This window comes from Parasteatoda tepidariorum, chromosome X1 (genome assembly GCF_043381705.1).
Source record: "Parasteatoda tepidariorum isolate YZ-2023 chromosome X1, CAS_Ptep_4.0, whole genome shotgun sequence".
Classification (NCBI taxonomy): Eukaryota; Metazoa; Arthropoda; class Arachnida; order Araneae; family Theridiidae; genus Parasteatoda; species Parasteatoda tepidariorum.
The window spans coordinates 13,815,853-13,832,868 of NC_092214.1; the positions used below are offsets into that span (position 1 = coordinate 13,815,853).

A 17,016-nucleotide genomic window follows, 5' to 3' on the forward strand; every position below is an offset into this window, starting at 1 on the left:
AAAAAAAAAAAAAAAAAAGGCTCATCAAAAACATTATTATTAGACAACTTTATTTCTTATTCAGATATTTAAAAAGGCATTTATTAAATTTGAAACGCATCTTTAGAAAATAAATAAATAAAATAAAGAATGAAAAATAGAAAATAGAACTTACTAAAATGTTTTTCTTTTGTTGAAAAACGTTTCTGAAACAGAAACTTTTGAATAAGTAAAAAGATTTAAAAAAAAAAAAAAAAAAAAAAAAAAAAAAAAAAAAAGGAATATAACTATCTAAACAATGTTTCAGGTGCGAATGCTAATTTCTCTTCCCTCTAAGCCTAACAAAATAGACCGAATAAAAAGATTCCCTCGCCGACCTGAGCCAAAACCTGTCATAAACAGTGACCCCATACCCCTATTTGAAATAGTTATACCTCGTAACCATAGTCACCGGTCCAGATCAATGGCTAGGGGAGTTCCTACTTTAGACAAACTGTAACACCATTTGATTTTGTTACTTAATACGCCTTCATTTTTGTGTTAAATGTAGCATATCAGCCGTTTTTTAAACTGTGTATTTTACCGACTTTTAATACACAGGTATGGTTTTTAGCTTCAAATTATTTTATTTATCGAATTTGTGTATCCAATTGTCTTTATTTTTCAGCCTTGATGGAGTAGCAGAGCTATTCACTATGACGTATGCAGGCAACTCTATCTTTAGCTCACCAACGAAGCAATCTTCCCTGGATGACATTATAACTACCTTCGAGAAAATATATGACGAGTTTATGTCGTCTGAGAGTCGTCGATCTGATCAAAAAAACGAGTCTTCAAGTGAGATTTTAAAGCCAACTGAAAATAATCCTTCAACAGAATTGGAAATCGTTAAAAATATATTAGATAATTTAGATTTTAAGAAGTATCGGAGAAGAAATTCTCTTCAAATGGAAGAGTTTACAAAGCCATTTGGTTTATTTCGAAGTTTATCCTTTACTTCAGAAGTTCATCATATGGTAAGTTCTTTTTATAAATAAATAAATTCTATTTTTTAATCATTGAGTGCTAATGAAGACAAACCAAATTGCACATTAAATTAAAAGCAAGAGTATAAATATTTTTTCCTTTTCATTACTTTCATTACTTCCTTTCCATTCCTTTTCATTACTTTGTGTAAAGGTCATTTATTATAAACGGGTGTAATACAAACCTTATCCTTTGATGACACAAGGATCAAGTACATTCAATTAATTTTGTTTACATATTACATGGTAAAAAGTTGCTTTAAACAATGCTGAATAATTTGCTCCATGGTATTCCTTCAAACAATTACTTATCAAATTTTGCTTAAAAATGTAAACAACTAAAAACAACATGAGTTTAGTAATTATTTATAACAGATATTTTTTTTCAGCAATGAGAAAATTGCAAAAAATAAATAAAGAAAATACATTTAAGCACATTATTTTAAAGTATCATATAACGTTCCTTTCACAACGAAAGAAACCCAAATAAAAGAATTCACTCTTTTAAAAAAGAAACATCAATATTTTCGAGCAGTTTGTAATTGCAATCTATTATTAATTTCTAAGCCATTTAATAAATCATTTTAAATTAATAAATGTAAAGAAGCAAAAACAAAAAAAAAATGGAAATTAATTTGATGAATTTCTTAAAACAATTATATCTTTTCCCAGTGTTTTACATTAAGGAGTAGAGTAGAACTAAAAATCATTCAATCAATATATATACTGACTTTACCACAGTTACAAATAGTGTATTAAGTTTCATAACCAGTATGAATATTCAAAACAATTCTTCTAAAGGTATTTTTCTACAGATATTTTTAATAATGATTTTATATTTGTATACATGTTCTCAAATTAATTATAATTTATAAAACAAATCTAGGAATTTTAAACTTAAAATTTTTTTCATTCATTACTGAATTTTTATTTTCCAATCAGTGCTTAGTTATATATAATAAAAATTACATTAAAAAATTACAAAACTAAACAGTTTGAAGCAACATAAAAACTTTTTAACATTTGAACTGAAAATTATCGATAAATTCAAGAACATTTTAAAGTGTATTTTCAGTTATAGGGAATTTATTTTTTAAAAAATAAAACCTGCAATTTTTCAACGGTTTAACATATTATAGCTAATTTTTTTCTCATTTTAATAGGCTTTTGTTATGCAACTGAGGATCTACTAATATTATAGTTTCAGTTTGAAAAAATAGTTTTTGCTATTTATTCTTCTTAGTGAAAATCGTTTTTTTTTTTTTAAAAAGGGAAATTAAATCAAAACAAAATTTAAATTTAAAAACTATTAAATTACATTGGTATTGAAAAAATTTGCAATGAAAATTTACCAACGGAGAAAAATTTAGCGCAGTAACATTTTCTAAATTAACATTTTACTAAGTAATATTTTTTAAATTGTTCGATGTTAAAACAGAATATTCAGTAAACTAAAAAAAAATAATTTAACTTCACATAATTTTTTTAATATACAAGTGTACATATTTATGTAGAAAAATAAGAATACTATAAATTAAAAATAAATCATAGCAATAAATTAATAGGTTTTAAAATTCTGTGTAAAACTAAAATAAATGCTAGGAAATTAAAGTTGGTTGTTTTTTTAAAGAAATTAAATGTAAAAAACTTATTGCTTTCTTATATTATGTGACATTTCATTTGCTTTAAATTTGAACGATTCCTTTTATAGTTAAAAATTTTTTCGGTCGTTTTTAGTTTCTTCCAATTTATCCCGTTTCTTCCATTTCTTCCAGTCTCTTCCATTTCTTCTGATTTTGAACCAATTTTTCCGAAAGAAATAATCATGATATACTAAAATTTTGCATGGTATGGCTGAGGTCTCTTAAAGGGTGGTTTGAAAATATGTTTACATAAACGTATTTGTGTCTTATGTAATAACAAAAATTTGATCAGTTGTAAACAGTTGATATGTTTTGCCATTTTTACTTTCAAAAATCAATTTCTAAAAATTCGAAAAAAGACATGTTTTAAAAACTACTCAACAATCAAATTTCTAATGGAATATTTTAATTCAAGAATAATTTCATAGAAGTATCCAATAATAAAATCATCTTTTACCTCCCCCATTTTGAAAACATTGTAAAATTTTCAATTTTTTGTCTCCCATTCTTACAAAAAATGTCTATAGTATACTTGAAAGATTACAAAAAATGTATAAAATTTTGTTCTGTAGAATACTTGAAAGTTTAAAAAAAATTTCTAGAATTTTGTTCTATAGTATACTTGAAAAATTACAAAAAATGTAGTTAATACAAACAGTTTTGGTATTAAAACAAGTATTAGACAGAATGAATGAAAGTCAATCACAATTTGAGATATAAAGCGTTCTCTAATAATTTTTTGCGACAAAATTATGCTGATACAATTCTGGAATTAATAGTTTTTGATGGGAAGTCAAATAGTTGCTTGTTTTTAGTTTTTTTTTGGATAAGCATCTTTGTTTTTATACAATCAACGTTAAAGGAATTTTAAAGCGTCTTCTAAATTGGTTAACATCAGTTAAAACTGTAATAAATTTAGATTGAAAAAAATCTAAAAATTAAGGAACGTGTAGTTTTAAACACACTCTCAAGGGCTATTTTTTCTAATATAATGAAGCTTTTGTTTTCTACCTTTTTTGAAAGGTATTGTGCTACTGTCTAATAATAAATTATCAAAAGTTCGTTAAGTACAAAAAAATATCAAGAAAACAAGAATTAAAAATTTAACTTAAAATCCAAGATGCTGAGGCCTCTTCCACGGAACCCTTTAAGTTCCGCAGAACACCATCTGGGAACCGCTGACTAACTGTAACATTAACTTGATTTATTTTTTCAAAAACTTTGGTTAAGGTTACAGTAGACAAAGTAAATAGAATTCGCGTCATTATTTACATCTCTTTTAAAGGAAATAAATCTGCGTTAGAAACTCCTTTACAGTCCTTGGCCAAATCATTAGACGCACTTCAAGTTTCTATGTAAAATTTTAATCATGAGGTGATACTATACAGCTTTATTGATTTTACGCAACTGAAACCGTTTTGCCCTTGTTTACGTTCGTGTTCAATTGGTCAAATTAGCCGATATATAATATAAATTTGACGATTAGATAAATTAGGCGAGAGATTATATAGATATGGAATATTTATTATATTAGAATATTATAATAATTAGACCAAATTATTAGACGCACTGTAGTTTTTAAATAATTACATGTTTTCCACGAATTTGTATGCTATACTTTTATAAACTGCTGTTTGTAGAAAATGCAACACCATGAAAGAATCATCAGAATCAAATGAAATTTAATGCAGAAACGACTTGTACTGATACAAATAAATGATGAAATTTTCAAAACAAAAGAAACAAATTAAGCGTCCGAAATCAGTATTTGGTGCAGCCACCACGCGCTGCAATAAGTGCTGCTATACGACGTGGCATGGAGTCAAACAGATGTTGAATATCTGCTTGAGGAAGAGAATTCCATATCGCTTGTATGCGCAACCAAAGTTCGTCTTTGGAAACTGCAGGACGCGGATCACGAGTGAGACGCCGACCAACCATATCCCACACGTGCTCAATAGGCGACATATCCGGCGAATAAGCAGGCCAAGGAAGAAGTTGCATGCGTTGTGCTGAACAGAAGTCTCTAACAGTCCGCGCAACATGTGGGCGTGCATTATCCTGCTGAAAGATAGCTCCAGGGATGCCTTGAAGGAAAGGAACGACTTCGGGCTGTAGCACTTCACGGACGTATCTGTTGCTATTGAGATTACCCTCAATTCGTATCAAATTGGATCGTCCATGATACGAAATCGCACCCCAGACCATAACTCCGGGTGTTCGACCACTATGTCGTTCAATAATACACTCAGGAAGGCAGCGTTGACCGGCATAACGTCTAACACGAACACGGCCATCATGGGTCCACAAATTGAAGCGTGATTCATCTGAAAAGACAACTTGGTGCCAATCAGCTCGCCAGTCTCTGTGCTCAAGAGCCCACTGCCGACGCAGCCGTCGATGATCCGCCGTGAGGGGAATCCTGTATAATGGCACCCTTGCACGCAATCCACGGCGCAGCAGACGACGACGAATTGACGAAGCCGACAATTGTACACCTGTAGCAGTAGACCAATGTGCTGCCAGCTGCCTGGAGGAAGCTGTGCGATCATTCACCGCCATGCGGAGCAGGTGTCGATCATCGCGCTCTGACGTCACCTTCTGTCGTCCAGTGCCTGTTTTTCGAGTTGTTCGGTGCTCGTCGGTCCACTGCTTCCAAACTCGCATCACTGTGGAACTGTTCCGCTGCATACGAGCTGCTATTGCGCGATAGGAAAATCCTCCTTCTCGAAGGCCGATTATCCTCCCTCGTTCAAACTCCGTAAGTTGCTTGAATTTCTTATTCTTCCGTCGTGGAGGCATACTCAGGTCTCACTAAACGTTTGCCACTAACAAATAATCATAGACTATTTTCAACGTCCCGCTACAGCACTTTATTTATACGCTTTCAGCATCAATTCAGAGGGCGCTGCGCGCGCCACGCACGCGCGATGGCTCTGAAACTTTATTAATTTGCATAATATCCTATAATTGACATTTGCTGCGAATTTCATTTGATTCTGATGATTCCTTGATGGTGTTGCATTTTCTACAAACAGCAGTTTATATAAACATACATGTAATGATTTTTTATTCAGGGAATTTGTTATATACTTCCTATTTGTGTTTATTTTTAAAGATTTATTTATTTTTAAAGATTTTATTTTATTATTACAATATTAAGGCCTGTTTACACGGTCCAAGTTCTTGAATCCGAGAAATTGGAGGAACTTCTCTGTTCAAGAAATTGGATGATTCGTCGACACTATCCAAGTTCTTGAATGTCACCGATTGGTCGGAAGAAAAACTTGCGCATGCGCATCGTTCATTTTCAACATTATAAACTCATACTTACATAAGTTTAAAGTAAAATGCATTTATAATAACACAAATAAACCACAACAGATCAATTTATTTGGACTAAAATATATGAAAACCGACAACAAAATGACATAATTTGATACCTGCTTGTTGAAGTCACAAAACCTAAAACGCTGATTGGTTAAAAGAGGAAAAACTTGGATGGAGAGTAGAACATGCTCTACTACCGTCAAAGGACTTGGACCAAGTACTTGGATGATCGTTTACATGATCCAAGCTCAAAGCAAAACAAATTTCCATCAATATCAATCAATCTTCGTCCAAGAACTTGGATCGTCTAAACAGGTCTTAAACCAATTAATACACGAACGTGAACAAATGCAAATCGGTTTCAGCAGCGTAAAAATAAAAAAAGCTGTATAGTATCACCTGATATTTAAGATTTTACATAGAATCTTAGAGTGCGTCTTATAATTTGGGAAGGGACTGTATATTTCTTATATGAAGGAAATAAATGGTACCTTTAATATGTAATGTTTTCAGGGCTGTAGTATAAATTGTAACTTTATCTATATTTGATCCACAATAATATAGTCAAATAAATATTAGTACGTAAAATATTTTAACTGAACTTTCTATATAATTATTTGTTCTTTTAGAAACCAAATGAATCAGATTCTGCGAGTCAACGACATGATCACATCACACTAGAAAATCATGATAGGTAAGTTTCATTGCATTTTTGTTGTTTATTGTGAGGTCATTTATAAAGGTTTCATAATATCACAGAACTTGAGGTAATGTTCTTGAAATCCTAGATATAAAATTAGAAAATTAATAAGTGGTCACACCAAATAAACATCAATTATTGTGGGATAGTGTCTTTTGTTTTTAAATTTTGTTTTGTAATGCAAAATGAAATGCGTAATAATGACTTAATCATTTTTATCTTTCTTAAAAAAACCAAAACAACTGCTTAAAAACCTTTGAAATTTTCAAGATATTCAAATGAGACTTTTTTCATTCGTTATAACTAGCGGTATTTTCTCATATAAAGTGACTTTAACCACTATAATATATAAATAATTTATTTTGAAGAGTTAATCATTTAATGTAGCATTTCGGTACTGATAAAATTCTGCTCAATTTACCATTATAATTTCTCTAGAAAAAACTTTCATCAAAAAGTAAAAATATACTCATTTCATTTATTGCATGAATTTCCCTTTATACTTCGATGTATGAAGTCGCCTTCTGTTTAATTTAATTGTAATTTCAGTATAAAATCTTCCATCAAAAAGCGAAAATATGCTCATTCTATTAATTACTTCAAATGAATTTTCCTTTATACTTCGATGTATGAAGTCGCCTTCTGTTTAATTTAATTGTAATTTCAGTACAAAATCTTCCATCAAAAAGCGAAAATATGCTCATTCTAATAATTACTTCAAATGAATTTTCCTTTATACTTCGATGTATGAAATCGCCTTCTGTTTAATTTAATTGTAATTTCAGTATTAAATCTTCCATCAAGAGGCGAAAATATGCTCATTCTATTAATTACTTCAAATGAATTTCCCTTGATACTTCGATGGATAAAGTCGCCTTTTGTTTAATTTAATTGTAATTTCAGTATTAAAAGTTTCATCAAGAAGTAAAAATATGCTATTTATTACCTGAAATGAATTTCTCGTGATGCTTAACACTAGATTGCCTACGGAAGTTAATGATCGGATTTTCATGAACTAAGTGTCAATCTTAATGGTTCCGGGGGGTGACCTCAAATATGCTAAAGTTACGAAATCAGACACAAAAACGTACTTTTTCTGAATAAATATTTTTTTTCTCCATATTTGGAATCCAGACACTTGAGGGGGGGGGGTAGACAAAATTTTAAGAAAATTGGGTCGTAAATTGGGTCACAATAAAGGTTTATATACACTGGTTATCATAAATTAAGGAAAAATCACAAAAATAACGATAACTNCTTACTTTTGAAAGAGTTATCGCGATTTTTGTGAATTTTCCTTAATTTATGATAACCAGTGTATTTGGCGATAGTCCAGAAAACCACCAAAAAAAGTAGCCAGCGCAAATGAATATTTTAAGATAACCCATTGACTAATTCAAAAGAAGAATGCTCAATTTTACTAGGTTGCTATGCAACCAAGTAAAAAAAAATTGAAATACTGCTCTGTGATTGCTCGGAGAGGTTTAATTAATAGTTAATAGAAAATATCTCGAAGTTTCTAGGCAATAGACAATTTTTAAGCTAATTTCTGTCCAAAAAGCAAAATTTTTTTTATTTTAATGTCCTTTGAAAAGAAAATTTGAATCAATTTATAAATTATTTATGATTTTCTAAGTTTTTAGAATTTAAATACATGAACTTTTTATCTGATATTAATTAGATTATGTTGTTTTTGCTATACTTATTCGAGGATTTCATACTAAAATCAAATTAACATAACTTATTATGGCTATATACAAAATTTTAGGGACAATCATTTTTACAGCTTTAATCGAGTGTTCTAGGCAAGAAAGTTTGAAGAAAACAAAAGTGCTTGAAAAATAAAATGTATATTGTATAGTAATGCTAATGCACATTCACGAGGTTTTCTATAATTTACGATATTTCTTTTTTCTATAACTCAAGGAATTGCTCGAATGTTCAGTAGTATTTTAAAAACATTGAAATATGTTATGTTTAAGAATAAGATATTGAAATAATATGTTGCATAATGTAGGATTCATTGTTTAAAAAATCGCTTCATTCTGCTAGATATTTAGGTTACAAGGTATTCTTTGGATGAAGATGATTAGCAAATAGCATCCTCATGTTTCGATACATTTTGAAACTTATGTTCGCAAATTCACCATAAAATGTCGCACAGCATATTCTTCAATAACGATAAGCTACATTTACCACCAAATATTGCTAATATGATTATTTTTGTTTTCTTATATATGTTACGGACAAAGTATGAAACACCGGCATTGTATAGAATGCCTAGGCATTCTATACAATGCCGGATGTTTTTAGGCAAAGTATGAAATGTGAGAGGTATTACATACTTTCCCTAGGCATTGTATAGAATACCTAGGCATTCTGTAGAATGACAAATGCTATTTAGGCAAAGTATGAAAGAAACATACTAATGAGGTCATTATGTAAATGATGTGCATGTTACAGTGAATGACCGAAATCGGTGGTTGTTGACAATCACGTAGTCTCTTTGGTGAATGTCCGAAATATTTATTACATCCGATTTGATATTAATTTATTCGTGGATATAATTACATTTATTCGATATTTTAATACTTACTGACGATAGATTAGAAGAAACATCAGTGTTTGGAGTATCGGGCAAGTATATACCGGGCAATGGCACTTGAAATTGAAAAATTATCAGTGTAGGATATACCGGGCAGGAGTACTTGACCTTAAAAAAAAAACATCAGTGTCGGGTATACCGGCAAATGTATACCAGGCAGTGGCACTTGACTAGACCTTTGGTAAATGTCCGAAATATATACTAGGTCTAGTTAAGAGCCACTGCCCGGAATACAAATTTCCCGGTATATCCTACACTGATGTTTTTTTTAAGGTCAAGTGCCACTGCCTGGTATATATCTGCCTGGTATACCCTACACTGATGTTTCTTCGTCAGTAAGTATTAAAACATCGAATAAATGTAATTATATTCACGAATAAATTAACATAAAATCGGATGTAAAAAATATTTCGGACATTCACCAAAGCGACTATGTGATTGTTGACATTCTCCGGTGAAAGTCGACATTCACCAGATTTCGGTCATCACAGTATCATACATTTCTTAAAAATAAAAATGCCATTCTGAAAGAATACTGAGAGTGCCATTAAAAAACATTTATTCAAAATGTGTAAAGAAAAATAAAAAGTTGTGCAAAGCATAATTTATGCCTTTCTTATTAAGGGAAACAAAATTTTCATATAAAAAATAAGAAAATAACGTAATTGTCATTTTTGAAAGACATTTTGACGATCGGAGATGCATTTTATACTTCGCCGGTTTTTCATTAGGCATTCTATAGAATGCCTAGGAAATGTGTGATGTATAAATCATTTCATAATTTGACGGCTAATTTTAGGCATTATATACAATGCCTAGGCATTCTGCAGAATGCCGGATTTCATACTTTGCCGGTAACATATATATATCTGATACGATACTCTCTTTTCAAGCAGAGCTCGTAAGGTTAAGATACTGAAATGGGGGCATGAAAAACTTAAAAGATAAAATATTTAATTTCATTAACTCAAAATATCTGGTCTCAAAATTTTAATTTTAAAGTTAAATATAACTTTTACAATATTGATGCTCTTACGTTTTTAAAGACCACATAAATACTGTTAAAATATGAAAATGCATATGTTTACTTTAACGAGTGCAAAATCCTTATCAAAATAATGATCAAGACCCAAATATAAAACAGTATAATTGATGATAAAAACTCAACTGGCTTCAAAAAATATGAAGAGGGAAGTAAAAGTCGACATGTTTCGTGCGTTCAAATATAATCGCCCATTCTCAAAACTTGTCAAGCTTGAATAACTTGTGATTTTTATTATTGGATTCTCAAAACATGTCTATTTTTATTATCATCTCTTATTTATTTTTTATTATTTTTATTATCAATGAAGTTTTTATATTTTCGATTCAGTTTCTTGAGATTATCTATTTAGTTACACAACATATTAAATTATTTCACTCGATATTAAAATAAGTGTTACATAAGTTATAGGCACAGGCTCTTAGATTGAAAAAAAATAATAATTCATTACTTTGTAAAAAAATCAGTGCAATTTATTTTTTTATTTTTTATTTTTTGCTGCTGGCCTTAACATTTTAATTAAGGACATAAAATAATTCCATTTACAATTGAAATTTCAAAAGTCGAATGTGAAAATGGAATGTCCCCCAGGACCCGGAATCGAAATTAAATAGTTTCAAGGACAACTATTTCAAACGAGTTAACGTTTCTGTCATCGAAGTTGTTTGAAAAGGTATTTTTTTATATATCGATTCCAAAGTTTATTCTACATATATTTTAGGGTATACTTTCGAAGTATTTTGAACGAGTTTATTTTTACACCCTTATTTGCTTAATATTATTATTAAATAATTTGCTTAAAACAAATTATTCAAGCTACATGATTTAATGCATTTATAGTATAATAGTAAACGGGGCTTCCGTCGCATATCCTTAACCTAGATACCGATATCATTAAATAAATGGAATAAGCTTAGATATATAATAAAAGTTAATTTTTTCCTCGTTTTTATTTTCAAGGAAATATGTTTCGATCAAACAGATTTCATTTTGGAAATGAAATTATTGAGTAGGTCCCTTGGAGCAATATCATTCTTATCCTCTTTTGACGAAATATAGGAAAAATTGGTTTTCACAGTTTCTGTAAAACGTATGTTAACCTTCTAGCCACTTTTTTTAAATTTTTATTTTTTTATTTTTAATCAAAATAAGTTCGGAAATTGCGTATTTTTTATTGCATTTTTATTTTTTGAAATTAGATGATTCTAAAAGTGGCACGGCTTCGGAATCTTCACACAAATTTCAATTTTTATTATTTCCTGCTTAACAAAATAAGGCATTTTTCCTGATAACAAATTATACTACAATAATATCTTGGGAATCGTGCTAAGGTAAAAAATTAAACAAAATAGTTTAGTTTATTATCCGGAAAAGAATCTACATGGAATCATAAAGAAAGAGTGAAAGATATAATGAAATAATTAGTGAATCAGATAATTAGTCAGATAATTAAAAATTTATTTTCATAACTAAGATGTTAGGGCGACATTTAAGATATTGAGATATTTTAAGACGCTTAAAAATTTTGGCTACGTATTCGACAGCTTTTTATGTTCGATATCTTTATACTCTTTGTAGTGACTTCGAAAACATCAGCACTATTTTAGATAATCTTTGTTGAAGTCACAAGAAACAAAACAAAAAAAGTCAATCAATAATTTATACTCCTTTTTCGAAAAAAATAGTATGCTTAGTAAATAATCAGTTGTTTTGCATTAAATAAATTTAAACAGCGGAATGTTTTTAATTTCTTAACAAGGTTTTATTCTTAGCTAGCAGACAATAATTCTTTTAAAAAAAACTTGACTATAATTTAAAAAGGAACTTTACTTAAAAGAAAACCTAAATTAAAGTACTAAAAAAATTTTTTAGTATATTAATGAAAAAATAATAAACGTAGTAGGGTAAAGAATAAGATTTTTAAAAATGTTGAAATTTAATTAAATAGTTGGTAAAATAGTTCAGCGAAACACAGCGTTGAGATATTTGCGATGATGTGAGAGATGCTTAAAAATGTTGACTACGTATTTTTATTAATATTTATAAAAAATATATTCAAGAAATTGACAAATATTTTATTTCAATTCTATTCATACGTAAGTATATTATTGAAATTGTATCAGTTATTGAGAAAACAGAACTAAAAAATAAAAAATAATTACTTTAAATAAGCACAATCTGGTGTATAATCATATTCTATCAGAAGCATGCTTTTATAAAACTCGACAATCGGTGAATAAAATGTTTTTTATTCAATAAAATGTTTTATTCAAACTTCTTTACTAAATTGCAAATAGAATTTTAAACGACTAAAAAAGAAACATCGTATTTTATAGTTTTAAAAGAATAAAAATAAAAAGATTAGCAAACGATTATTAGCGAAAAAAATATGAATGAAATTTTACGTTACGCGCGTTAAGTCAAATTCCTCGTAAGTTTATCACATTTTAATGTTAATCGCCCCATTTAATAATTTCCTCAGTGTCGCCAAATTGTTATTTTTTAAATAATTAATTTTAATTTTTCTCATCTTCTAATAAATAAAAACAATTGAAACTTTAGATTTTTCAATTGGAAAATATGTAGATTAAAATGGTATAAAGAAATCCATTCCTTATAATTCAAAATATTTTCAACCTCATTTTAATTAAATATTAAAATATAATAAATAATTTTTAAAAATTATTTTTTTTCATGAAATTATCTTTGGGTAAATGTGTTTGATGAGTGGGTGCAATTTTTTTTCTTTTTTTTTGAATTGCTTCATTAGTTTTTAAAATATGACTGAAAACGCAAAAAGCGAAATTAACATTAAGGGGTCAAAAATTTGAATCGCTTTCCTGACCAAACTATGGGGACCACATTTCCCAGATTGCGGCTACCCCCTATATTTTGAAGATGAGGAATCCAAATATGTAAAAAAAAGTATATGTTTATTCAGAGAAGGTACGTTTTTGTATCTGATTTCGTAACTTAATTAATAGTTAGCACTAATTAATTAGCATATTTGAGGTCACCCCCAAGAACCATTAAGATTGACACTTAGTTCGTGAAAATCCGATCATTAGAACGAAAGTTATTCAGGGTGATATTTTTTTTTTTTGCGGACTGTACAACATAAATTTTTTTTTATTGTTAATATTTACTAATAACTTGTCGTAAAAGTGTAAATAATACAAAAAATTTTAAAAATTAATTTTAAACAAATTTATTTACGCATTCACGATGCAGTCATTTTGACTGCTTTTGGGCAATATTGGTATATGCTAATTTTCCGTCTTTCTAGTGTTAAAATCGCAAATGTATAATTAAAAATGAATAGAAACATGGGATTTGTTTTAGTGTTCATCATCTGTCAATTAGTAATCAGAAAAAGAAGCATCACAGTGATCCAGGTGGATCTTCTGGACATATGACAATAGGATCATCGCGTAGTGAACCTGATTTAGGAAAACCCTCCAATCCATTAAAACCAGTTTTCAGGTGAATTTTCCTTTTTATTCAATCTTTTTAATTAAAATAATGCTTTGAATTGGATGATCCATGCAACACTCCAAATATAAATCGTCAATGAAGAACTGTCATAAAAATTTAATTGTATGATGTATTTAATTAAAAACAGAGACTAAAAAGGACGCTTTACCGAATGTGTGTGGATGGTCATTATCTGCAAATAATTTCTTTGTTCATTTATAAACCTTTCTTAATATTATCACGTTTTTTAATTTGATTGTTATTCATAAATGTCCTTTATGATATTATAAAGTGATCACATGATATTACCTTATTATGCAAAATTTTATGACGAATTATGGCAATTATTAGACGGTAAATAAGTAATTACTTTTATAGTAAATTTTGCGTCTAATTATTCAATCAACGTATGCAATTAAAATAATGAATACAAAATTACTATCTAATATTCTAAAGCAATATTACGAGTCAGTTTTTCGCACAATTGCTAAATAATTTCTTTGGCGGAAAATGTTTAACGAGTTTTTGTAGTAACTAAAAACTTTAAAAAAATAATTTTAATTAAAAACTAGTTGAAGAATGAAGTTGCATTGATAATCTAGCAAAACTATAAAGTTTTCTTTTTCTCCAAGACTATCTGAAACTAAATCTGCGTTTTTACAATAAAAGAAAGAAAAATCTTTTAATTTTGATGTTTATTGTTAAGAACTTGGCGAACAAAAGCACTGGGCGAGATCAAATGCTCAGAAAGTCGTGTCCCCAATCGTGGTTGCCGGGAGAAAAGTGTAATATGAAAGAATAAAAAACAGTGTCATACATTATTTTAAATTTTATTTGATATTACCAATATTTGGAATGATGACGAAACATGAATGGTGTAAAAATAATTAAATAAATAAGAGGAGTAACAAGGAATCACACTACCTCCGTTTTATACACCAAAAATAGTGGAAAAGTAATAAGTATAGTTGCGTGATCTATTTTTGGCGCACCCTTTAAATATTGAGTTTTACCAAAAAATGTAACCCGGACTTTCATGGTCGCTCAGTATATCTCCACCCCCTATGTCCACTAATGTCCACGCCTATTCCTCCCATTCTCCCACCCATAGCTCCTTCAATTTGACTTGTCTTTCAGCTTAGAAAGGGCCTTAACATGTAAAGTCTATGGCGTGCTTGTCATACTTTGAATCGAATTTTCTTGTTTAAGAATCGGGGTGATCAATTAAAAAAAAATACTAATAATTTTTTCAATCTTTCCTATCCACGAAAATGTAGGTCAATTTTTTTTAATCTTTATTACTTTTTGTAATATTGCCTTTGTAACTCAAGTCACTTTCTACGTTTGAGTAAGGGAGGAAGGCAACTTCCACCCCCAATCGTCTCTTGAGGGTCTAATCTTCTCCGTAGGTGGTCTTGCTTTCTCCCGGTTCAACTCTTTTTGAAAATCTTTTTCTTTCTCTGTCCTTTTGAAAAACTGATTTGGGGCGTTTTAAAAACCGATAGCATACTTTTTATTTATAAGCTTGTAATTTATTATGAAAATTATATTCGCTGAAAATTTGTTCATTTTATATAAATTTTATTTATTTAGTAGTAATAATTTTCTTGTTTTTATTCATTTTGAGAGTGGAATTTATTTTTTAAATACATTATTCACCTTTTTTAAACCTTTTTCCTTGTTTTTTAAAGATATTTCAGAATTAAAAAATTTAGCTTCTGAATAAAGTGAGATTAATTAAAATCGAGACAATGACGTAAAGATCTTCCACTATACTATAAAGCATCACAAAACTGCAATTTTCCTTTTTTTTTTTTTTTTTTAAATATATCGTACACTCATTTGTAGGTTTAAAAAAACATTTACATTAAAAAAATTTAAAAGGTTGCAATTTTTCCATTCCATAAATAGTTTTAATTATTCCAATAGCTGGGATAGCTTGTTTTTCCATGGTAAGGGGGAAAAAATAGCTAGTACACAAGACCACACGTCATCCAAACATGAAGAAGCACTTATCCCTGTTTTTAGGGCTTTAATGTAAATACACAAGAACACTAAAGTATTATGAAATTTTTATTTAAAACAGTAAATGAAGTAAAATAGGAAAATATACGCATGTATTGTAAAAGTCTTTTAAAAAAAGGAAGTAAAAGAACATTAGTGGACATAATTAATATTCACTAGAGAAAAATACAAACGGTATCAAAATATGATTAATCGCTGCTTAGGAACGCAACACTGAAAATATTGAAACCAGTTTGATTGCCAGATGAAATAGAAAGAATGAGAAATGTGATTATTATAAACACCACGAAATTTCATCACGATAAATTAAAAAATAAAAATAAGTTGTAATACTTAAGAGTTAAGCTTCTCTTTGTTACTTCAGACTGTCAAACTGGTTTTGATGTTTTCAGACCTGATTCCTTAGTTGATTCACTAGATTTTGAAACTATTAGTCTTTTTTTGTTGCTTTAACATTAATCTGTAATGCCTAATTTATACACTTTTTAAAACTTTTTTTCGCAATATTCTAAAAATATATATTAAGAGTAGTTATTATGTAATACCTTATGTATTTAATAACGAGAAATTTTTCGAATTCATATTAAAAGTGTGTAATGTAGTTTTTATTCACAATTTTTCGCTCTTTTATATTGATAGAAAGAAGTATGTAATCAATGGGTTATTTTAATTTCTCTTCCCTGACCCTCCTTTGCAGAATGAAGTTCCTTTATTATATAAAGTAATCACAAGATTTTACTTCATAAAAATTGTCTGATAAAATATAAATACCGTTTAACAACCAAAAGATGATAAATAAAATATATTCGCTCTTTAATAAATAAGTTATATTTTCCTTTATTCCTTTAAAATAAACTTCATATAAAACTGCGCTCTCAAAATATGCAGTTTAATAAATTTATAAAGTCGAACTCGTTTATAACGAGCACAAAGGGACCGTAACATGTACTCGTTAAATCCGAGTGCTCGTAATAAACGGGTCCTTAAGGCAGACGTGCAACCAGAAGAAGGGGGGGGGGGAGGCTTGGGAAGTCAAATGATTGAGTTGACTTAAAATTTAATTAATACTTACTTACTTTAATTACATTAATTAATTTAATTAAATACTTTTCTTAATTTAATGACAACTAACCCCCTTCCCTCGCATTTCTTTATCATTTTGAAAAAAAGATAAGACAGAAAGACTAGAAAGA

General features: G+C 29.1%; 1 protein-coding gene across 2 annotated transcripts in view; it reads left to right on the forward strand.

Annotated features, from left to right (window-relative positions):
• The window catches only part of LOC107452153 (rho guanine nucleotide exchange factor 17), a 264,039-nt gene that overhangs the window by 24,126 nt on the left and 222,897 nt on the right, over nucleotides 1-17,016 (forward strand). Inside the window, exons 2-4 of one of the 2 annotated variants that reach the window (XM_071187520.1) lie at nucleotides 647-995; nucleotides 6,607-6,671; nucleotides 13,667-13,807. In XM_071187520.1, coding sequence (XP_071043621.1) covers nucleotides 675-995; nucleotides 6,607-6,671; nucleotides 13,667-13,807 — 527 coding nt within the window. In that variant the 5' untranslated portion in view covers nucleotides 647-674. The remainder of the gene's footprint in view (nucleotides 1-646; nucleotides 996-6,606; nucleotides 6,672-13,666; nucleotides 13,808-17,016) is intronic. The other variant, XM_071187521.1, reaches the window with a different exon arrangement.